The following is a 25,908-nucleotide window of genomic DNA, read 5'->3' as shown; positions in this document are numbered from 1 at the left end:
CAGACGACAGGCTTTCGTTCTTGTGGGTACAGATTTAAGATTACCTCACAGTGGCACAATGATTGAATCTAGAATATTATCACGACACATTACAAGTGCGCTCACTACACGCTACACTTAACTGCTTGATGTTTTCAGTCTGTGTGTAGTAGCGTAAAACTCTGACGTATCACACTTCCCACCAATAGCAGCCCTCTAGTCCACTTGATAGTAAACATCCCCCCCAGCAGGGCTTTTCTCGTGGTCGGTGGACAGTATGTAGGCATAGGACCTTCAGGTTATGTCATATGTTGTATCTTATCTACTTCTTGATGTTCAAACAGCAGAGAGATGCAGTACAAAACCAGACAGATTTTCATAAGTGGTGACCGGGAAAATAATTTGGAATGTAGTTTTCATGACCAATTTGACAGTACCATTCAAGCATTTCCAGAGGACCTACTATGTAAAACTTGTCAGGACAGCTCATTCCAAGGACAAAATCAGAACCAGACATTTATACCAGTCACACGTTACTAGAGTTCGGCATTATATAGAATTGATTAGAATCATATGTTCCGGCTGTCTTTATTTGCAGTATCCACTGCACTGAAGACTGAACAGGCTGCAAAGTCAACCTGGATATAACTTTAGAATAAAAAAGATTAAAGGTTTTTGAATTGGGAAGGGAAAAGTTTCATACATGTATATATAATTTAAAATAAATGTAAAATCAGAGGTAAAAAAAATGGATAAAATAGAAGGTGTATTTGTAAGTACTGTATATGAAGAACATAACATTCATGACACATTCAGAACATTGCAAAAATAATTTTAATTTAACACCAGATTAAGCAAAACAATGGTCTTACGATGGTAACTGAATAAACATTGCATGCAAAATTAAACTTGCAGCAATTCTTAATCAAATGTGACTGTAATGAAGATTAAAAAAAAAACACACACACATACACACATGCTAACACAATATAAATTAAAGTTCAAAGTAATACTGACAAAAGAGGCTTGTATTTGGAGAGGTGCTGTTCAAGGCTTGAAATGCAAAAATTAAGTTGTCCCTGATACTTAACTAAGCACCACACATGCAGATGTATGGGGGGAGTGGAGATACAGCTCCATGCATTATTAACCTAAGCACTAAATGGCTTGAAATGGAACACTTCATAACTGTTGCACTTTTGATATAACTAGCAGATGAAAATAACTATCAGACATAATTACATTACAGAAATTATAGGAACTTGTACTCTGCAGTCATACCAATGGAACAGCTGCCAATCCCAGACGCCTTACATCTGAACTGGATACTGTGAGTCATAAAACTGAGTATCGTAACCTGAAAACCAAAAATGAGGTCAGAAAATATGAAGATAAGAGACCACTCGGCAGACCTAAGCATAGATAGGCTGATATTATTAAAATGAATAGGGTGGATGGTATGGATTCACCTGGCTCAGAATAGGAATTAATGGCGAGTACATTAATCATAAAAGGTGGGGGATTTTCTGGACTAACTAGTGACTATCAGCTTCTCAAGAAGGTCTCTGTTGCATGGAGTCAGTTTTGTAAGTAGTTTGCTTGTCTGTTAGTAAAGTAAGAGCCAACTCTCAGGCTTCAACGAGAGTTACGAGGGGGTTGTAGTTCTCCTAACCCTCAATTTCCCCTAAGATGTCTACTTTGCTAACTGTAGTATGTTTATAAAAGTGTCAATAACTCCCCTAATAAGTGACGGACTGCAGTACATCATATCACTTCCTTGAAAGTGTACCCACAAACGAGACAAAAATAGTACAGGTAGCCCTCGATTTACGCCGGGGATGCGTTCAATAATTTTTCCCTCAAACTCATATTTAACGTAACTCAGTATATGAGATTTGCTTGTAAAGTCTGTACTTTCATTCACTTGTAGGCTATAATTCTGACTTTACAAATTATTTCAATCAACTGTTCTTTTACTGTACCTGAAACTTTGTCAATTCGCTTGTTTAACATTTCGTTAGACAATGCCACAAAATTTAAAACTTTCGCTGATTTTTCTCTGGCTTTAGCAGCAGGTAATACCAGTTCTTCAGCGATTATATGAGGTTTTCCAGCTTTAGATATGAGCATGTACACTTCATATGAAGCTTTCACAGCGATTCATTGCAAGAACCCGTTGAGATCACCTTAATTAGTTTCCTACTTTGTTGGAGCTCTTGCTATTTCATTTTTGAAAAACTCGATAGATTTGGAAGCATGTTCTTCATGCTTACTTTCCAAGTGTCTCCATAACTTAGATGGTTTTATGGCCTCTTTTGACAATAATTCACAACGTACTCTTATGGAATCGGGGTTCAAGCAAAGCACAACTTTGGTAATGTACTTAGACCTTCATCACACACTCTGTACTCTTCGCTGTACACTGCAGATCAACACACAAGGGTTCCAGCTATTTAAAACACTGTCAATGTTTCTAGCATTTTCTCGTTAGATGATCTCAACCTGAAAAGGCGCGAGACATATGAAACTGTCTGGAGGTTTCGAAGCCTCTTAGTCACTCTCATCATAAACAGATGGTGTTTGCATTGCTGCCACAAATTAAGCTGAAAACATCAACTTAATTTTTAACTTCCAATCTCAGATTCCTTCACTTTTACAAAGCATTTTAAAATCTTAAATTCCAGTGTGCACTTTTTTATGTAAAAAGTAAAAGTAAAGCTGTACCCACTACACGCCATGCAGGCACTTCGGGGGAGTGGAGGTATAGCTCCGAGTCTTTCTTGACCTCGGCACTAGATGGGGGTGAGTGATCAGCATCACGCCCCAGCCGCAGTTTACCCCCAGGAAAGGACCCCGGTACCCATCAGATAGGAGGCTGGGTGGACCCCAGAGCCGGTCTGGACGCAGAGGCTAGAGGAAAAATCCTCTGCCCCCCCATTGGGGATCGAACCCCGGTCGTCCAGCCCGTAGCTAGTCACTATAATGACTGAGTTATGGCGGCTCACACTTTTCCATGTAATATAATTTATTAATCTGCTGGGAAAAATTATTTTTCCTAAACAATCACAGACCTTCAGGGGTCCATGGATCACAGGTCTAGTTTAAAAAAACTATCCCACTATACATAACAGAATAAAACCAGGATAAATTGTGGGATTCTCAGGGAACAAATGTGAATTACAAATATCATCAAAGACTGTTAAAAACTGCAAAACAACTACGGCAATATTCGCACCAGAAAATTCCTGCAGCAACTGGTTTACAGGTAAGCAACATGACAATACTACATTGCTCTCTGTTTCCTGTTCTTGATTTCCTATACTCACCCGTAACTTTCCCATGTACTAGATATCCTGATGGTTGGTTTGGAGGCAAGGCATAGGCGATAGTGAGTTCAGGCTGAGTTTGCAATCCGCTGCCCGTGGGGTAAGTCGCAGCTGGCGGTTGCGGCACTAGGTGTCCAGCTTGCACCACTGAAGTGTGACTGTACCCTGAAAGAAAAATAAAATTAACGTCATATATTCAATCCTCCATTTCTAAATGTTTCTGATCAAGGTTGTTACAATTAGTTATAATTACCTGACATTATGGTTTGTTTTAAATTATTGTGTTTGAGGAACTGGCTGTTTCCAACATCAGGCATATTCAGAACCTAATCTGATAGGTCCATTTAAGCAGATCCCAATTACTGGATACCAGGTGCAAATAGCAAAGGTGAGTATATATCAGAGAAAGGTGACAGACTGCCTGCTCTATGGAAAAATCTGGTCTTAAAAAGTACAAAGACCCAACCCTAATGAAACTATAAAAAAGACGATATTTTTACAATCTTAGGATCAACTTCAATTACCTAACACAGGCAATCCCCAGTCTATTGGGAATACGAGGTGCGATCGGAAAGTTTAAAGACTGTGTCAATAGAGGGCGAACCGGATGTAGTACGAGCTTCTGCCGCTAGGGGGTGCGGCCTACATTCATAGTGAATCAGTGTGCCAGCCGGCATCATCGAATTAGCATTTGTTTCTTAGTTACGGGCGTTTTGGTAGTGCATTACACCGACCCTCCTGCGATTTCGGGATGGCGTGTGCATCAAATTTTGCCAAAGACTCGCCAAAACGGCTACGGAAACCTATGAAATGCTAAAGCAAGTGTTTGGGGAGTCCGCAATGGGTCGTGCACAAACTTTTGTGTGGCATTCACGTTTTAAAAATGGCCGAACCTCTGTCGATGATGACGAGCGTTCTGGACGACCATCTTCGAGCACAACGCCCGAAAATGTTACGAAGATTCGGCAGGCCATTCACGAAGATCGACGTCGTACCATCAACGACTTGTGCGACATTGTTGGGATAGGCTATGGGACCTGTCAGCTGATTCTAAAGGAAGAACTCCACATGCGACGCATCGCAGCCAAGTTTGTGCCAAGGCTCCTGTCTGAGGACCAGAAGCAGAATCGACTTCTTGTTTGTCAGGAGCTCAAAGATCTTGCCGGATCGCCGGATTTAGCTCCGTGTGACTTCTTCCTCTTTCCAAAGATGAAAATTCAGCTAAAGGGAAGGAGATTTGAGACGATAGAAGAGATTCAGGCAGAATCGCAGATGGTGCTTGACAGGCTGACAAAGAAAGATTTCCAGGGATGCTTCCAGGCTTGGCAGCGGCGCTGGGATCGTTGTGTTCACTCCCAGGGGAACTACTTCGAGGGTGATGGATGAATTTAATACCTGAGATAAGTGTACAGGTTTTTATAGGCGCAGTCTGTAAACTTTCCGATCGCACCTCGTACAAGCATGCCATTGATCTTTGAATCGTGTCCAATGACTCATCTGAATAGGTTACCTTTGTCTGATGGGGGGACAAAATGTTTAAAAATGGGTTTCATGAAAAGTGGGGAATTTCTTGGCTAGCTGAGTACCTATAAGCTTCTCAGAAAGTTACCTGCTCCATGGAATAAACATTAAAAAAATTATTATGGTCGACACATTCCAATAAATTATAACTATATCCTTTACTTGCCAAATTTCTGCTGGTCAGCATAGCTTACTGAAACAAAATAAGTATAACCTATCGATAAAAAGGATCTTCCCTTTATCAGTATTACACCCCTAATTCCAGTCCATGATAACAGTTTCCAAACTCATAGAAAAATACTAAAATTATATAGGGAAACCTCATACCCAAACCTCAACTAAAACTTTAAGAACTCATATGAAAGTTGGGAAAGAGTACTCCTGTAACATACATTTGAAACTTTTTCACACCTAATGATCTTCATTTATCAAGACAACTGCTGTCAATTACTTTTTCTTGTAGTCCACTAAATAAGTCTATAAATTATAATAAAAATTGCTAAAATAAGCATCGTTGTTATTATACAAATTAGTTCATGACGCATGCAAGTAAGTGCTATCATCATTTGTACGACCTGCTTTCACGACAACTAAGTATAATAAATTCTCTGGCTACCAGCCGTGTAAGGTGGCTTAATGAAGAAAACACCAATGTTTCGAGAACCATCTTCATCCTCAGGGTACTGTAGCTGTAGGAGATCCTGTCCATGCTCAGTATCTACCTGACCCAATTTCATGTTATTGGCTGGTGTGCAGAGTGACGTGCTCGCTATTTTTTGCCAAGCCTTCCGATCAGATAACACGTTCATTACCGAGTACCAGATCCGTGTGGATTTGTATGTACCAAAGACTGCCTCCATCTTCAGGGCTTCCCTGAAGATGGAGGAAGTATGATTCTCTCAAACAATGGTATCTACCCACTAATAACCTTCAACATTAGTCATTAGAAGATGAAGTTGTCAAAAAGTAAGACAAAAACAATGAAAATCAGAAAAGGATGGAATATGTTTGGTTTAATACCTGCATCGGTGGATTTTAATGCTTGGAAATCGCCGACTTCACATAATTTGGTCTTACACTCCAGGTTAAAGAAAGAACATTTACCGAGTATGTAGAGGAATGATCCATCGCTGCAATCAGAGCTATGTTCAATACTAAAGAAATTAAACTTATCCTTAAATACTGCCCTGGTGCTGACAAAGCTTAAGGTATCAACCACACTGCGGGTTACGCAGTCGAGATAATCGACATACCTGAAAGGAAGGGAATTATGACAACTTTTCTAAGGATGACCCTTTAAGCACCTGAATATACCCCACCAAATAAGTGTTACAGATCTCCAGTAACATTCAAATGACATGTCATGAACAAACTTTTCTATGGCAAGCTAACTAACTAGAAGGCTTACGGAACCCGAAGGTTCATCACCGAATTAACCAAAGCCCTCCACCGGACCCAGTCTCCTTCAACTCCTATCTCCCATAGATCCCGCCTGAGATTATCCTCCCATCTACGTCTAGGTCTCCCCAGAGTTCTCTTCCTCTCAGGCTTACCAAATAGTGGACCCAACCAACCAGATGGCTTACCGAACCCGAAGGTTCATCACCGAATTAACCAAAGCCCTCCACCGGACCCTGTCCTGGGCCAACAAAATCCAGTCTCCTTCAACTCCTATCTCCCATAGATCCCGCCTGAGATTATCCTGCCATCTACGTCTAGTCTCCCCAGAGGTCTCTTCCCCTCAGGCTTCCCAAATAGTGGACCCAACCAACCAGATGGCTTACGGAACCCGAAGGTTCGTCACCGAATTAACCAAAGCCCTCCACCGGACCCTGTCCTGGGCCAACAAAATCCAGTCTCCTTCAACTCCTATCTCCCATAGATCCCGCCTGAGATTATCCTCCCATCTACGTCTAGGTCTCACCAGCGGTCTCTTCCCCTCAGGCTTCCCAAATAGTGGACCCAACCAACCAGATGGCTTATGGAACCCGAAGGTTCATCACCGAATTAACCAAAGCCCTCCACCGGACCCTGTCCTGGGCCAACAAAATCCAGTCTCCTTCAACTCCTATCTCCCATAGATCCCGCCTGAGATTATCCTCCCATCTACGTCTAGGTCTCCCCAGCTGTCTCTTCCCCTCAGGCTTCCCAACCAACACCCGATGCACACCTCTTGTCCCATCCATGCGCGCTACATTCCCAGCCCATCTCATTCTTCTTGACTTAATCACCCTGATCTATGGCAAGCTACTTCAGGAATATTTCCAAACATTCAGTTCTGCTTCATGAAGTAGTGTCACACTGAAGTAACACAGACCTGAACAGAATTTCCAGAATACTTTCAGTAAATGGCATTTGCGTCAACAAGATTTCAGTTGTATGAATAGCTGATAAGACAAATGTTTCAACTGAAATTAAATTTTGTTAGTTTTCTAAAAAGCAACTGACCATATGAAAAAAAATGCAAGTCCTTCCACCTAATACGAAAGAAAGAGAAGCACCAAAGGTTCTTTTCACGATAAACTAACGAAAACTAAGGCGTGCGTCGACACGTGGCTCTGTGCAGACTGGATGCACACAGTACCTTCAGCAAAGGCGGCAGCTGCACTCATATGACTAAGCGTTATTTCAGCTGCAAGTACTTTGGCTCCTTCCGCAGACGAAGAAACCTTGGGAGTCTGAAACTGCAACTGGCCCCCAGGGTGCTGCGGTATCGTTACCTGCAACACAGCGTAACTGAACACAACCTCGAGCTGTGACAACTCTAAATTACGTACCCAGTTTGAATCGAGAGAGAGAGATCCTACCAACTGTGATCAGGGACATAAAAATAACTTGAGCACGTACTTGAAAGCTCACTGCTGCCAACATAGTACCTTATATGCCTTTTAACCTTCATCATCCATGCAAAACAGCTTATTTTGTGATCCAGCTTGCTGTGTGCTGCACTAAGATACTGTTAACCTGGACCAGAAATCCAGCTGACAGCCCCACAATACAGGGATTTCATCTCCAATTCCCATATGACAGAGGTTAACCGTACATATGTTACATCTTCCAATTCTTAAAGCCGATAATATCGACTTTTAAGATGGCTGTCTTCTGGGTTGTTGCGCCGTGTAGTCTGGTCGATGTTAACCAACGTTTCAGAGGTCATACTGCCTCCGTCACCAGAGTATGAAGATTTCTGTCTTCTGAGTTGTTGCGCTGTGTAGTCTGGTCGATGTTAACCAACGTTTCAGAGGTCATACTGCCTCCATCATCAGAGTATGAAGATTTCTGTCTTCTGGGTTGTTGCGCCGTGTAGTCTGGTCGATGTTAACCAACGTTTCAGAGGTCATACTGCCTCCATCATCAGAGTATGAAGATTTCTGTCTTCTCGGTTGTTGCGCCGTGTAGTCTGGTCGATGTCCAACAATGTTTCAGAGGTAATGCTGCCTCCACCATCAGGGCGATAAGTGATGATGATAGAGGCAGCAAGGACCTCTGAAACGTCGGTAAACTTCCGCCAGACTACACGGAGCAACAACCCAGAAGACAGCCATCTTCATACTCTGATGACGGAGGCAGTATGACCTCTGAAACGTTGGTTAACATCGACCAGACTACACGGAGCAACAACCCAGAAGACAGCCATCTTCAGACTCACCGCCGCGAACACCTCAAATCCTACAGACTACATCTGCCTCTTTTGTTACTTATGTACCAAAATTTGTCCCATTTTGAATTTTTATAAAGAATAGTCCGTGTTCTGACAGCATGGGAGTTTCACAGTGATGATCATGAACATCTTATACCAACAAATTCCCTCTGAGCACCATATAATTCCTGGAATGTAATGAAGAAACTAAACCCACAGTAACAGTTGAATATGAATATAAACCCTGCACACCCATAACCCCCCATTTCAATACACGGAACTTACCTGGCACATGTACTGTTTGTCCTCTTGCACGGAGGGGATTGCCATCAAATTGTAGAAAGGTTCGCCCCAGTTGTTTTTTTGACAATATTCGGAAAGTACCTATAAGAAGCAAATGTCAGTTCACAGAACCCAATATAGAAATAGAATATAGAGCATTCTTACGTAGACACTGCCGCTATTTGGTTCCAACAAAACTAAGCACAAAGCAGAATAACATTACATGCAACCTCTTTACCAGGTGCAAATTAGCGAACTATGCAAGTAACACCTCATTAATTATTTATTTATTTAGTGTTCTGTCTGACGACAGGTCCATATTAATGTTATCCTCCCATCTACGACTATTTTTATTTAGTGTTCTGTCTGACGACAGGTCCATATTAATGTTATCCTCCCATCCTTTTCTCGGACTGGGACCTGTTCATATACGTTCTTGACAGATGATCCAGAAGTGGTTTGCCATTGCCTTCTTCTGTGTGTGAATGGAGTAATTGTTGGGATGCCACGGAGGAAAACTCCGTGTTGCCTAGACCACGGCCTTGCCCAACACAAGTTATAAATTCGGGCACCGCCGGGAATCGAACCCGAGACCCCCAGGATTACAAGGCCAGCGTTCTAACCACTGGACCACCGTGGCGGTACCTCGTTAATATTACATAATAAATTAAATGGAATACTAAATGTGGTTCGGCACTTTGAATTTGAATAAAAGCAATTACTACGGAGACAACCCAATATTACCAAATATCGCGAAATTCAAAGCAGACGAGACGTACGCACTCGCAAGTGCACATGCGTTCTGTATATTTGGGTCCACCATAATAAATATTAACTACGAAGTTTTATTAAAATTATGTAAATCACACTAACTGAGAAAATGCACTTTGTTAATGTTCTCAATATCTGGCAGTACTTGTACCTACGAACAACTTCTAGTATTACGGACGTCAAATCTGCAAGTGCCTTACTGATAAACACCGAGGAATGCATGCAAATTTCAGCGAGAGTAATTAAACCTGATATCGAAAAACCTGTCAGGAAAAAAGCAGTCTCGCTAATGACATAAATCATGTAACATGTAAACCTGTTTGCACGGGAAGTTAACATTTCTAATAAAGATGGTAGAGTTGCGTCATATTGTGAAAATATATATTTAATTAATTAATCTTGTCCGTCTAATCACAATTTAAAATTTAAAATTAAGATAATTAAAATACCATGTGATGCTCCTTATCGAAACATTCTAAATGTAAATCGAATGTTTTGATAAGGAGCATCACATGGTATTTTAATTATCTTAATTTTAAATTTTAAATTGTGATTAGACGGACAAGATCAATTAATTAAATATTTCTAATAAACTGCAATGTGAACTCGTCTGCATAGTAAGTTCAACAAACTCCAGGGAGCAGAGTACTTTTTGAGAACCTCATAGTCGCTAAGCCAGACAAAAGAACTGCCCAGGTTTAATGGAACTTAAAGGTTCATTGACGTGTTCACAAGAGCCTGCAACTGATCCCTTTCCTCGGCAAAATAAATCCAGTACACGCAATACCATCTTATTTCCATCCATTTTAATAACGTCCTCTCATCTGGTGTTAATTTTAATGACCGTCTACTTTCATATCCCAGCAGCTCGAAAGTCCGCAGAAAAGTATGAGAACCCCTGCCATACCACAACTTAAGTCGAGGACATTGTCCCTGTCTAAAGAATCGTGCCGTGAAGATAAAGATACACTCATTCTTAACCTAACCTAACCTAGGCAGTAAGTGGTCAGCTTCATGCTCTGGGCTGCTATCCCCAAGTGATCTAACCGTGGACATCCAGCGTTCAGTCTCCCAACTGACGCAACAGGCGCAGCACGTGAAATTCAGTGTGGTGGATTATAAACCTGGCTTAAGCGTGCGTCTTTGAACGTCAGATCCTTAATAATTGACTATCTTTAAACCTATTAGTACGCCTGTATGCGTGGACGCATTTGAAGAATGTGTGCATTATAAACTCTGCCAGAATTTATTTCTTGAAACGTACCTCTGGGGCTCTGTTACCAAATTTGGATCCGATAACTGAAGAAGGTGCCGCTACGTACATTCTGCCACCTCTCCAGCTGCTTGAACTCTGCACATGTGGGCTTCCTTGAGTCCTGTAAAATATATATTCATAAACTCTCGAGCCTATAACAGAATTTCTGTCTTAAGTCATACTTGAAATAGCAACCTCAGGAATATTCAGTGTACTTAAAAGTTTGTTTGCGTGCGTGCGTGCGTTTCACCCCGTCCCTGATAATGAAAACATAACAAAAAATAATTTTTAATTCTTATTCTTCTTTCTCATCTCCCTTTTTGCCTTTATAGCGTCAGGGTCGATTGGTCGGTCCACCTCCTCCATTCCTTCTTATCCCTTGCCAAGAATTTCATCTGCGTTAAACTTTTCCCCTTTGCCTGTCCTATTAATTTTTAATTCATGTTTGTAATATACCCACAAAAATGAAATTATTGATAGGCATTTAGACAAAAAAATACTTAATCACACTGTACACTGTAATTGTAATGCTTATTATTGCAAAACAACCTGATTTAACTCAGATTAACATTTTTGTGCAAAAATCATCAGCCTGAGATATCTCGGAAGCAACCCAGACAAACACCGAACAGAAAGAACATAAATTTTGGACATATCCAGCAACTTATTTATCCCTTCTGCATAATAGCATCACAAGCCGGCGTAGCTCAGTCAGTATAGTGACTGGCTACGGACTCGAAGACCAGGGTTTGATCCCCGACGGGAGGCAGAGGATTTTTCCTCTAGCCTCCGCGTCTAGACCGACTCTGGGGCCGACCCAGCCTCCTATCCGATGGGCACCTGGGTCCTTTCCTAGGGGCAAAGCGCAGCTGGGGCGTGACGCTGACCACTCACCCCCATCTGGTGCCAAGGTTAAGAATGAGTAGGAGCTATACCTCCTGTAAGTTTTCAAGTTTTCACAGCGGTGAGTCTGAAGACTGCCGTCTTCTGCTATACCTCCTCTCCCCACAAGCTCCTACTTGGCGTACAGTAGAACAACTTTATTTTGTTTTACTTTACAGAATAAAATCTCTCCTCTAGAGTAACAGTGAGCCGACGAAACAAAGAAAAATCCTAAACTGTTATTCTGGCATCCTTCGGTTCTCCAGTTAAACTTTACAGGCAATAGAAGAAATTAAAAGTTTCAACATTTAGTGAGAATAATAATTAAAACCAATCAAAATGACTTTTTTGCAATATAAGACACAAACTGCTTCGAATTGTAATTTACTGCAAATGTTAGTTTCTTAATTAAAATCCTTACCCACAGTCATTATACGCTTTCATGAAAGGAGTGTGGAAGCTGGCAGCTGGACCCATCCCTGGCGGAAGCACGTACTGTGTCTGCGGATATCCACCGTGTGAAACGTGTTTCAACTGATGCTGAGGATTTCTGTTGACTGGCTTTGCCCACGTGATCTCCACGACTGAACCATCCAATTCCTTTTCTACATAAAAATCACATATTCAAAGGCTTAAAAAGGTTTAGATATTTTCAGATATAAATTACATAACTCAAAAAGAAAGGAGCAACAAAATCTGTCAGGATTTCTGCGCCTCTCATTTTCTCTGCTGTCCGATGTTTAATCGCGTAAAATTACGTACAAGTTTAGGTCAATGGTACGACGTCTCACTCGTACTTGTGAAGTATGTGATTTAATTCTGAGGACTGGGTGAATACAAAGCTGAAAATCATCCACTAGTATAGCGAGTTTGTCTCGGAGAAAGCTGTGACCTCAGAGGAGCAATGCAGTTGTGCGCCCCACATGTTCCCGTCAGTTTCGATGGCAACCGAGAGAGCTGGTTGCTATGGAATCTCTGCATACTGTGCGTTCATCATGGAAATGCAAGAAAGGTAGAGTAACATCGAATGAAGAGGAATCAGCAATCTTGAAAACCACAAAAAACCTGTCGGGTTTATTGGGTTTTTCCACTCTGTCCATCATACAAGGCTAAAATGCGTACGTCTCAAAAACCAGATTCGTTTTCATCTTCAGGTGTATGGGGCAGGGGCACCCACTCTGTTAAGTCCGTTTAAAATAACTAGAACCCAACATCGTACACATTTTAACCTTTGACGATGGACGGAGTCCAAAAACCCGATAAACCCGACTTCATAACACCATCGTCAGAACCCCAACAGAATCCTTGAAAATCCTAACCACAAAAACTTGCAATAGCCGATAATCCAATTACATTCCACTCAAATACAAACCTAACCTAACAGCACCAAACTATAAAGAATGTCGTACTAGTACAGAATTTAATGTCTTTAACGACAAAGAAAGCACGCTTCACGATGGGAGTACTGGATCAACGGCAGACTGATTGCACAGCCGTTCCCTTCTTGAAGGCGGCCACATCCTGCAGAACGAATAAATGTCCGAGAGTGCCCATCACCTACGTTACGGAACATATCAGTGCTACAATAATACTTACTGTCCCAATATTCCATAGCGGCTTTGGCACTATCTCGATCTGAGAAGTGTACAAACGCAAAGTCCCTCAGCTTCTTCACTCTCTCCAGGCATTCTGGACCTTGCACGGATTCCATGGCCTTCCATATTGTTTCTTCTGTTGTAGCCAGCAAGAGGTTCCTTACATAGAGAATTTTGACCTATAACACAAAGGATATTACCATCTTTATCCAGCAAGGCACTTACTTTGCACTTATATCAGACATGTACTGAAAAAGACAAACAATGGTCTAAGCAATGTTTACATTCAACTATAAATTTTGTTAATTTGCTTACAGGAACTGGAAATTGTACATAAGAGAATTTATATTACAGCGAGAACATTTTTCCAATCCTGTGACAGTTGTAATTTCATTCTATGTCCTGTAAGGTTATCTTGGTAACTGTCATACTGTATCTCAGTTTCTAACCTAAAAATCTGTCCCACAAGCTAAGAATGAAGTTGCAAGTCCTTATAAACTGTGCTACCAACCTTAGACCCATAGAAGTTCTTATTGACAGATCAAAATTTGCCTCTTAAGTTAATAATTGCAAGATTAGGCTGTATATTAAATCATATGAAACTAAATAATTCAGAAATTAAACAAATTATATCCCACTAACTTCTCAAAACAAGAGCTAATTCGGAGACAATATTCTGGACACAATGGCTTAGTTCTCACGGCGGTGAGTTTGCAAGCATGACTGTCTTCTCGAATGTTATGGTGTTACGTTTACTGACCTTTTACTAGACTACGAGGTGCAACATTCCAGAAGAAAGCCATCTTGACAATGACTAAGATGAACTGTCTTTCTTCCCTTGCTCATGATGTTAACTCATGTCACAGGATTACGTAAATTCTCGTGTGTGTGTCAAATGAACACTTAACTTGCAGCGATCAGGACTTCATGTTATGTTCTTAGTAGCTTCCGGACTGTTGCGCATGCAGCGTACGGCGTGGATCACTGCGTGCTCAGCGGCATTTCACCTGGACAATGACTCGAAACATTCTAACGAAGGAAATGTCTCTCGTGTGGTCTTGTGGATTGGGACGACTAGAAAGTAGTCCTGTACATGGTTACCAACGTTTCGGATATGTTAATCTTCAGGATCGAAATAAATCTATCTAGCATTGCATCCCAATCGAACTGAAAGTTTAGGTTGCCACTATGAAGATCATGTTAATTGTGGTGAAATGTCAAGTTCTTAGGGCGGCGAATATGAAGCCTTTTAGGATGATGCGCGGTACAGTCGGTAAAAATTAACTATATCTGCCAGACTACACTACGTTACATCCCACAAGACAGTTCGCTTCATGCGAATTATGGTTGTGACGCCATAGTTCAAAGGAACGTATCCAAGGTCGCCCCGGGCACCACGCTTCTGGGGGGGGGGGGGGGGGGGGGGGGAAGTGTAATCGAAATTACGACGTACAAAATACATGAAATTCATTCCGTTGCCAGGATTTCAGTAAGAAAAATACATTCTAATCGCGAGATTCCGATTTCCTTCATAAAAGAGCCCGGTGGAACACGAACCGAGTTTACTGTTGAAACAATAATGGCGTCGGCTGACGTTAGTGCACCAATGACGTGCCTTAAGAACGCCAATATGAAAATAATACGAAAGAGAGACGAGATGCATATTTCAGAGCGACATCTGTTGTAATAGAATGATCAAAGGAATGTTCAGTGGTGTTGAACAGGTTATGATTTGCTTGCATCCAATAGTCAGTAGCCCCTACATATGTGGTAAGGAAATATTTATCTCAGAGCGTGCGTGCGTGCGCGCGTGTGTTATTATGTCACTATACCAGCCGTGTTATCTATTGATTGCACTGCACATGATATGGGAACTTTTAAAAGAACGCTCCTTTATGCAAGGCAGGCAATTAATATTACTGTCATGTCATCTATTCATTGATGTTCATAGCGTGGATTCAGTTACGTTGTATGTATCTAATTTTCCAGAAAAATCTACAGTACAGAATTTTGAATACAGTAAGAAGCAGCTTTGTATGAGAACGGTGAAACTACCACATGATTAAATAAACTGGATGCTGTGTGAAAATCTGTCAAACGAAAAACGTGGACAAAACTATTAGTAGAATCAGTGCTCAGGTTGGCCAACTGTTATACTGTAATCAAGTCTTAAATCTTGTTTTATAGACGTAACTTTGCTATTGTCGGAGATAATTTATTTATTAAGATGTAAATGTACGAGGTGCGATCGGAAGGTTTCCAGACTGCGCGTATAAAAACCCGTACACTTATCTCAGGTATTAAATTCATCCATCACCCTCGAAGTAGTTCCCCTGGGAGTGAACACAACGATCCCAGCGCCGCTGCCAAGCCTGGGAGCATCCCTGGAAATCTTTCTTTGTCAGCCTGTCAAGCACCATCTGCGATTCTGCCTGAATCTCTTCTATCGTCTCAAATCTCCTTCCCTTTAGCTGAATTTTCATCTTTGGGAAGAGGAAGAAGTCACACGGAGCTTAGAAAGGAAGTTGGGGTCGGTTCTTGCAAGATCTTTGAGCTCCTGACAAACGAGAAGTCAAGTCGATTCTGCTTCTGGTCCTCAGACAGGATGCGTCGCATGTGGAGTTCTTCCTTTAGAATCAGCTGACAGGTCCCATAGCCTATCCCAACAATGTCGCACAAGTCGTTGATGGTACGACGTCGATCTTCGTGACATTTTCGGGCGTTGTGCTCGAAGATGGTCGTCCAGAACGCTCGTCATCATCGACAGAGGTTCGGCCATTTTTAAAACGTGAATGCCACACAAAAGTTTGCGGACTCCCCAAATGCTTGCTTTAGCATTTCATAGGTTTCCGTAGCCGTTTTGGCGAGTCTTTGGCAAAATTTGATGCACACGCCATCCCGAAATCGCAGGAGGGTTGGTGTAATGCACTACCAAAACGCCCGTAACTAAGAAACAAATGCTAATTTGATGATGCCGGCTGGCACACTGATTCACTATGAATGTAGGCCGCATCCCCTAGCGGCAGAAGCTCGTACTACATCCAGTTCGCCCTCTATTGACACAGTCTTGAAACTTTCCGATCGCACCTCGTATTGGGCATTAAGCACTGCCTGTGATCCACGAATAGCACAGAGAACTCTTTCAAACAGAGAACAGTACATTATAAAGTTAATTAGTGTTTTCTGAGGTAAATTTTTAATCTTGAATTCTACAGTAAAACGTCGTGATGAACTTCATTTTCAGGCGTCCGTTTTGCGATTAATTTTAAAGTTGTCTTCGCTTTTAATTACCAAATATCATAACCACTTTCAATTACACGAACACCTGAAGGTTTTACGTCGAATATGAAGTTGGCTGTCTTCTGCGTTGTAGAGCCGTGTAGTGTGGTGGACGTTTACCGACGTTTCAGAGCTCCTTCCACGCTCATCGCACTGACGATGGAGGCAGCAAAGACCTCCGAAACATCCGTAAACTTCTACCAGACTACACGGCGCAACCATCTTCGGACCTGAAAGCTAGTTTATTTTGAGCCCCCCAGAAAAGGTGTAATAAGGGGGGTTGTGTGATTATCTCTCCTGCTTCGTGTTCGGTTTCAAATCTCGTCCCCGGAGACCGGCTACCCTGATCGAGACTTGTTTTCCTCGGTTCTACACCGTCGGGGAAACAATCAATTCGGTAGAACATGGAATAGATGGATTATATTACAACGACGCTGAATAAAATTCGATCACGATGCTTTCAAAAACAGCAGTGACAAATTTATCCCCTTACCTGAGGGAATATCTTGAAAAAGTTAACTGCCAGCCAGCGTGGCCGATGAATATTCATACGCGCGTACACACTTTTGAGATTTTTTTTTTTTTGGTTCGAGAGCGTTTGAAATCGATAACGGAACACCATCCATCTTAACAGCTAGCAGATAAGCTCGTTTTATCTCTTCCATTTAAATGTCCTCCAGAATTTAAAGAATTTCTACGAACCCTTGAAGCGATATCTCGAACGTAAAATCGATTTTTTTTGTACTTCTCGAAACATAGTCCGAATAATAAAAAAAAATGGCGAGAGATAATTCTTGAACAATAAAGGACTGGGAATTGGTCGTGGCCAATTGTCAGACACCGAAAGAATACATTTTTAAAATTTCACAACAAATTCGCTCACGAATTGCGAAACATTTAGTTTCTTCATCGTGAATCCTACAATGAACCAGCTGAATCTAGTCCACACTCTCAAAACACACTAATGATGACCTCCTGAGGTCGAAACGCTTATAGCAATAGTGTCTTATTATAGTGTTAATAGTTTTTGGTTTGCTTACTACTATATTCTAATACACTACACGGTATGCAAAGTTTTAACATTATTTTAAGATTCACTTTAATATTATTATTATTTCAAATTATAAAGGGGAATAAAGAGACAACTTAATAAATCGTTTACAACAGTTTTTGTTCCACAGATATAAAAAGAAATATGGAACCTCTATTTAACTTAAGCGGGTATCGGCGGACGACTTCATTACGCATTTTACAAGTTAAGTAATCATTGGCGGACGAGATTAAAGTCGCCTTATGTCAACAGACGTTTCACTGTTAATTCTCATTCTTGTCAGCAGAACAATTATCACCTCTAGGAACGCAAACCCAACACAACAATGGAACATTGCAAACAAATAATCCCATTTGTAAATAAGGTAGTATATTTGAGTCATATTGTGAATTAGGTTAATATTTTAATATTTTCCGTCAAATCACAATTTTTAATAAGATAATAAAATATAAAAATATTTAAAATATAATTTCACGTTCCGCATCGAATGATCGATTTACGTTCCAATTTGTAAATCGATCATTCGATGCGGAACGTGAAATGATATTTTAAATATTTTTATATTTTATTATCTTATTAAAAATTGTGATTTGACGGAAAATATTAAAATATTAACGCATTTGTAAAATAGATTAAACACGACGTAAATTGGATTGTCAAAGATGTTCATGCATTTCATTTTCTCATCGAAAATCAAGACTTTAAACAGAATCCTTGGTGCAGGCCAAACAAAGCTTTTAGGTGTGTTTTATTTGCATTATGAAAATGTAATTTCAAAATGTCGTGTTGAGGCAAAAGACAATATGAATTTTAGAATATTATTGAATTGCTCAAATTGTACATAAAAATCTCGGATTTAACAACCGTCGAAAACAATTTTTCATCTTGTAACGACTTATTCTTAGATAAAAACTGACGTCATCTCAACTGAATGCGTTATTTAGCGACGAACCCGAGAAATGTCCAACAACGAACGACAAAATAATTCAGGAAAACCTAACCTAAAATACAAAATCTGCTTTTGCAACAATCGTCCACGAAAAAATGTCTGAAGGTTAGACACGTCGCAAATATAATATTCTAAGGTTATTTACCTACAAACAGGGTTGATGTTTCAACCAATACGCTGTATTATCAACTATCTACGTTATAAATAAATAAAATAATGACCACCTAAATGAATTAAAAATAAATAATGGAATAAATGATAAATTACTAAACAAATAAACAAAGAATGCAAAAATTCAAACAATTTACGCACAGAATAACTTTAAACACTAGCTCTGTGACTCTAATTTCATACTCTTACTGCAACTACATTCGTCAGAAGTATCAGTTTACAATTATGAATTTCGCGTGATAACTATAACCGGAAATTCACAGAACATTTCCCATAGCAGCACGATTAACAAAAGTTAAGTGCGATTAAACTTATTTCAGAAGGCCTATTATACATAGCCTGCAGTCAACTGCACGGGATGCCCCTCTTAAGGGTGGCCACACACGCCACGGCTTGCCGGAAGGAAGGCCTGCCTTCCAAGTTGAAGGCGGAAGGCAAGCCTCAAACCTCTGACGTACGGACTTTGTGCTCAGTTGAAACGTTCTAAGTGGGCCAGAAGTTGGTTAGATGGATCAAAACATTCTCACGTAAATTTGTTGGACGAAATTCGATTAGAGCCGACGGACTGGCATAAATAACTGCGAATGGGTGAGGACGCATATTGGGAGCTGTTAAACTACGAGGATTTGAAATTCTCGGTGGCTGCTTGAGATGACTAAATGCTACAAGCCCTGTCTTTACCCTCGTCTCTGCCCACACTCGTTACGACTTGTAAACATCCAGTAAACCTCGAGGTAAAAAATGAATCAGATTTATCGGAGGTTCGGTTTCCGGCCAAATTCAGAGACGTAAGCCGGAGCGTCTGTGGCCACCCTAAGTAACGTCTAATGCTAGGAACTTTTCCAAACTGTGACCCGGAGAATATACTGGAAGGTCTCTGGTCCGACAGTTGTCTTGTTTTAGGGGCAGCAAGGATTCGAACCCGGGGGCCTACATTCACGTAGGCAGCCATCACGTCCCCACTCAGTACAAAGGCAACTTCCACGTTTGAGCGAAAACATTGGACAAGGTTCGAATTGACACCTACAGAATTCATAGCACGTGTTATCTCTTCTGGCACGCCATACTTTGTTCAAGAGATGTATGGAAGGAACAAACAAACCTGTCGATATTATATTCGCGTCCAAACATACCAAAGCGGGGTAAAACACCTTCCGAGCGCGTCTAACGCCATGTTAGTCCGAATGAAACAGCCTCCATACACGGCGTTTTACGTGTAATGTCACTTGCCTGTCTACATACACCCTAAAAAATACTATAATTTTTGCAAACACACCTACAGTCCACGACTGCAATCTTGAGTCACAAGATTACAGCACCAGCCCTCCTCTGCAGAGCGCACTGTAGATAAACAAGTTAATATTTAGATAAGATTCAGGGCAATTTCTCGGAAGAGATAAAAACTGTTTCTGTGTTTCCGTCATGACACCTGATGATATCATTTGCCAAGCCCATCCATCACTTTACAGCAAACTTCACAGGTGATGCGCGAAATCAAAAGAGTCCTCAGTCCGGACGGACAAAACTTTTATAATGCGTTTGTTGAAAAATTCGAATAGAAAAACGACACAATTTTCACTTCGAAGCCGAAGCTCGTCTAAATATTACGTATTCAGTCCTTACCGCAAAGAAAACACTTCACTTCACCATTACAAAGATCAACTGGTTAACCTTTTGAAGTCAAAACTCGTCTAAATATTACGTATTTAAGAATTCAGTCCGTACCGCGAAGAAAACACATAACTTCACCATTACAAAGATCAACTGGTTAACCCTTTGAAGTCAAAACTCGTCTAAATATTACGTATTTAAGAATTCAGTCCGTACCGCGAAGAAAACACATAACTTCACCATTACAAAGATCAACTGGTTAACCCTTTGAAGTCAAAGCTCGTTTAAATATTACGTATTTAAGAATTCGGTCCGTACCGCGAAGAAAACACATAACTTCACCATTACAAAGATCAACTGGTTAACCCTTTGAAGTCAAAGCTCGTTTAAATATTACGTATTTAAGAACTCGGTCCGTACCGCGAAGAAAACACATAACTTCACCATTGCAAAGATCAACTGGTTAACCCTTTGAAGTCAAAGCTCGTCTAAATATTACGTATTTAAGAATTCGGTCCGTACCGCGAAGAAAACACTACACTTCACCATTGCATAGATAAACTGGTTAACGCTACAATACTTTTATTTTCCGTCGTTTACACAAGCTTATTGTTAAAATCATATAAAATTTCACATAAAATTGTTACATTTTAAAATTGACGACATGTTTCGATATACAATCTTATCATCGTCAGGTCTATCAAAATTAAAATTAAAATCTGGTGTATCTGTTGCTCTGCTTATATTGTTTTTGTTTTTACTCGTTTTTACTACATCTCCAGGCTTCTTCGATTTTATTTTTGGAGACGCGCCTGGGTGCCTATATCTGCAAAATCAATTTTAATTTTCATATCGTGATAAGGCTACCGAAATAGGAAATGGAATAATATTACTCTAATTTATAATATTTTAAGGAATTATTCAAATATATCGTATTACAAGCAAAATAAATGCAATCACAAAATATAAAGTATTATAACATACAATTAAGATATAAGCTGTACAATTGTCAAATAAATTGCATATATCAATTATTAAATTTAAAAGGTAAGGTATTGAAGTGCAATGCTAATATTAGGTTTAACAAACTATGTTTAAAGGAGAGAATAACACCGAAATATGTAAAAATAAAAATACAAGGAAATAATCCTAATATACAAATAATTCAACGAAAGGCAGAAACATTATATATAAAAGCAGAAAAGAAAATAAAAGTATTGTATTGAAACACAAGCAAGATGCAATTAAGATATAAGCTGGTTAACGCTGTTTAAAGAAATAAACCCCGTTTATAGTGAAAATAATACGAAACCAAAATGACGAACCACTGATCGTTGAATCAGGTGGGCCACGGAATATATTCATTTTATCGGGCCTACTGTTGATCTATTCGAAATTATGAGATGTAATTTTTAACCAGACACTGAAACCGGATACAAACGTACTTTTAAACGCCCTGACGCAAAAAATATTTATTATATTAAACCGTGGTTAATCCAATTAATCCTGACCCACTATATATTTTAAAGAAAAATAATTGTCTCTGTGTTGAAATCACGACTTATACATAAATGTGTGGAATTGAAAGTCATTTTATAGAATCTATTCGAAATAATTTATCTGCCTTGCAGAACTTGTTTAAACGAAGTAAATTACTTGGGAAATATATATATAAAAAAAATCATCACAGAAATGCCGTAGGGGAAGGTCGTACAGCGTCCATTATCGGACAGTGCTTACTTTGCCGAAACGTCGCTAGTTAGTGACACTTGTCGAGTATCGGAGTCTTGCCTCTGTTCGTCACAGACGACGGTCCTTAGTTGGAGCAAATCCGTTGAGTGAATCTTTCAATTTATACAAATTTTGAGCTACGTTGTTAATTTTTTTGGAATTCTATATCAACTAATTCTGGTAAGTGAAATAATTATTTAATCTATTTTACTTTTGTTGTGTAGAAATGATTTTGTTCCAGCGGTAAGCACTGGATATACAGCAGCCATTTTATCTTTACGTGTCTGTCGTCTAATATCGGAGAGTGTGGTTTATGGTTGTACCGGACAAAGAATAATTCTCGAAAAAATATTATTTAAGAATAAATAAAATTTTATTTTGAATCTGTTTTTACCACTGATGATTGTATAAACTCTGTTATCTTTACTATTGGAGAGAAACGAGGACAAAGGACAGATGATCAAACGAGACTTGCTATAGATAAGGTTAGGAATAAGGAGATGTCGGTAAGGTAAGAGAACACTGGTTGGTTGGTTTCGGAGAAACTTCACTGATGAGTTGGAGGAAGAATTAGTCAGCCAAATAAAAGTCCTACATTAGCGTGAGTTCAGAAATTTTTGACAACGACTGGATACAAAACTGAGCCGATACAGAGGGAAATATGTCATATTACAAATGTGATTCCTTGCAAAAGACGTTAAGATTCATAAAGACTGAAAGTTTATATCAAAAATAAGAAAAAGAACATTATAATTAAAGCAGTGTCCGATATTAGACGCAAATTTTTTGGTAATGTTGAAAATTTAAAAACAATTTTTTTAAACACGTTTTATTTCACTTTTTTTTTGAAAGTTTGTTTTATTCAAAATACATGTTTCATGAAGAGAAAAGTTCAAATTTGTGAAAATTAATAAGAATTTTTTTTAATTTAACAATCTCATCTCTGGTATCTTTAATTTTACTTTACAATTATATAATTATTATTTCATTTTGTTTTCTATGTTCTTTCGTATTCATTAGTGTTTCTTTGAATCATTTGCTTTGCAGGCCGATGTAAAACATCAAAAGCATTTCACTTCAAAACAATACATTTCGCTCCAATATACGAAAATAATCTGGATATGAACATCTCCAAAAAAAGCTACACAACAGAAATTATAATTGAGTTTTATAAGCTTGTTGATATAATTTTACACCTGAAGATGGTTCGAAGAAACCGAAACATGTTATAAAAATGTTCCAAATGTAAATCGATTATTCGATGTGGAACATAAAATAATATTTTAATTATCTTACTTGTAAATTTTAAATATAATTGTGATTAGACGGACAAAACCGAATAATTAATTTAACATTACACATTCCTCTCCCCCCCCCCCGCCGCCCCCCGCCCCGAAATCCTTAGGTGCCCGGTAATATACGACCTTCCCCCCCTTACGTGTTCAGTCGTAGAAAAATCCCAAATGGTTAAGGGTTGACGTTACGAATGACGGAGAAATTAGACAAAAAATTTACCTTGGCCATCGTGTCTTCGTCTACATCGCGTTCGGGTATGGCCCAGTCGATCTGTATTTCGTAACCCCACAACTGCACTCGACCTGGGATCAACTTTCTTCTCGCCATGGCCGCCGATCGGTGATTATGAAATTCCACAAACGCGAATCCACGATTCTTGTTCTTGTCCACAACACTACTGTACAAGATCACATCGGTGATTCCGTCCACAAACTTCCTCAGTTCGTTCGCTATCTCCTGCTTGGTCTTGTTCTTGGGCAAGCCCCCGACAAACAGACGGCAATTGTCCACGGACTTCACAACGCCGATGAATCTCTTCGGTCGCACTTCGTAGTTGTTGAGCTCCTTAACGGCTGTTTGAGCTTCGTGTGGATTCGTGAATTGGACAAATCCAAAGCCTCTATTGGACCCTGAGAAATCCATCATGAGACGCAGTTCATAGATGACCCCAACTTTTTCGAAAACGGGAACCAACTCGTCTTCAAACATATCCCTCGGTAGTTTCCCGACAAAAACCTCGCTGCCCTTTGGGGGCGGCGTGCCTTTCCAGTGCGGGGGCGGTCCATATCTTCTCTGCCCGTTCGTCTGCAAAAGGTCGTAGCCCGTCTTCTTCGTCAGGGCTAGCAACCTCGTATTCACGTCCGTTTCGTAAGCGCCATCATGCGAACCGGCCATCTTCAACAATTCCACACCTCAACTGCGCCTGCTTCTACCTGACTGACACAAATTAGATGCCCCCTCTCCGCCAACCCTGACCGCCCCTCAACGTGTCAGTAGCTGGCGATTGGTGGGTTGAACATCGTCATCCCTCCCCTCCTTTGGGGGCAACAGAATAATGTGGGGGTGGTAACAGCAGCTGGAGACAAGGAGAAGGAGAGAATTTCCGTCATTCGTTATTGTTTCCATCGTCAGGACGATTATCGGTCGGTTTCTAAGAGACAAATCCCAGAATGCAGTAGCTAGAAAATTAAATCTCGCAGAACCATAATGACTACGTCTTCAGGGCTAAAATTATCTGAAGATGACGGTTCTCAGAAACTTTGGACTCTACGGACGAGATTATCATCATTATCATTCTCAACGCCGATAAAACCGTGATAAGAATAGACTCTACATAATAATCATGCACTTGTACAATTACAGGCATACCTCGTTGCATTGCGCTTCGCAGATTTTTTTTTTTTTTTTTTTTTACAAATCGAAGGGTTGTGGTAACCCTGCGTCTATCGGCGCCATTTTGCCAACAACCTGTGCTCACTTCCTGTCTCTGTGTCACATTTTGGTAATTCTCGCATTGTTTTTTTTAGACATAATGCTATTCCACACTTAATAGACTACATTATAGTGTACATATAACTTTTATATGCACTGGGAAACCAAACAATTCGTGTGACTCGTTTTATTGCGGTGGTCTGCAATAACTCCGAGGCATGCCTGTACTGGCTCCATGCGTTGCTTACACATGGGACACACACATATACAAAATAAAGCAGCGGACCTGACGATGGAGCCAGTAAGCATCTCTGAAACGTCGGAAATTGTCCACGGCGTCACACATCATCCTGATACTCGTCTCCGTGAGAACTTAAAATATTGTCAAGGTTATAATTCGAAACTGCAGAATAACACATCAATCCGTCTAGAGGCGCTGGCAACGCGGCTGATAAACACGTGACGATCGACCAATGCCATTTCCAAGCGGACAGCCGCTCATCTAGTCAAGACTTTCCCAACATTTTATAAACCCGCCGTCTTCACAACAGCTGGCCACTAGTCCATATCCTGTGCCAGATGAATCCAATTCACTCCCCTAACCCAAGATTTATCTCAACGTTTCGGAACACGCCTCTTGCGGTCGTTTTTGGAACCAGTCACAAAACTGGAAGCCGTCTTCGCGTCTGTTCCATTTATTAAAATGTATTGAAGGAAGCGGTCGTGGCCTAGTTTAAGGTTGTTTTCCTGTAACTTGCCTGGAGCGACTGACAAAAACCGTACAAAGCCTTTGTCAGCGCAACTGATTTCAGGGCCGAGATTCTGTGATGGTAAATCATTATTATTATTATTTAGTGTTCTGTCTGACGACAGGTCCATATGAACAGGATCCTTCCATCCTTTTCTCGGACTGGGACCTGTTCATATACGTTCTTGGCAGATGATCCAGAAGTGGTTTGCCATTGCCTTCTTCTGTGTGTGAATGGAGTAATTGTTGGGATGCCACGGAGGAAAACTCCGTGTTGCCTAGACCACGGCCTTGCCCAACACAAGTTATAAATTCGAACCCGAGACCCCAGGATTACAAGGCCAGCGTTCTAACCGCTAGACCACCTCATCTTATTATTATTATTTAGTG

At 40.3% G+C, this 25,908-nt stretch overlaps 1 protein-coding gene across 1 annotated transcript; it reads right to left on the bottom strand.

The window, feature by feature from the left end:
- Positions 1-728: 728 nt before the first annotated feature.
- LOC110831914 (putative RNA-binding protein 46) lies at positions 729-24,683 on the bottom strand. Its single transcript, XM_022068414.2, has 8 exons — positions 23,559-24,683; positions 13,253-13,430; positions 12,078-12,261; positions 10,784-10,895; positions 8,752-8,850; positions 7,411-7,546; positions 3,306-3,470; positions 729-1,336 (listed from the first exon to the last, which is right to left on the bottom strand). Exons 1-8 carry the CDS (start codon positions 24,231-24,233, stop codon positions 1,290-1,292), a joined length of 1,596 nt encoding a protein of 531 aa, XP_021924106.1. The 5' UTR covers positions 24,234-24,683; the 3' UTR covers positions 729-1,289.
- Positions 24,684-25,908: the final 1,225 nt, after the last annotated feature.

The sequence above is a fragment of the Zootermopsis nevadensis genome, unplaced genomic scaffold (genome assembly GCF_977971745.1).
Source record: "Zootermopsis nevadensis isolate Lab colony 2312 unplaced genomic scaffold, Znev_1.0 Znev_ptg000023l, whole genome shotgun sequence".
Taxonomy (NCBI): Eukaryota; Metazoa; Arthropoda; class Insecta; order Blattodea; family Termopsidae; genus Zootermopsis; species Zootermopsis nevadensis.
The sequence above is the reverse complement of the archived record's forward strand: the minus strand, read 5'-3'. Positions and strand labels throughout refer to the sequence as shown.

Excerpts from the sequence above, each read along its gene's own strand:
- LOC110831914 (XM_022068414.2), bottom strand. The coding sequence starts at position 24,233 with ATGGCCGGTTCGCATGATGGCGCTTACGAAACGGACGTGAATACGAGG. Across the intron at positions 12,262-13,252 it reads CGCTATGGAATATTGGGACA|AAAAGGAATTGGATGGTTCA; the intron begins GTAAGTATTATT and ends ATTTTTATGTAG. Across the intron at positions 3,471-7,410 it reads AGCTGCCGCCTTTGCTGAAG|GGTACAGTCACACTTCAGTG; the intron begins GTACTGTGTGCA and ends TTTTTCTTTCAG.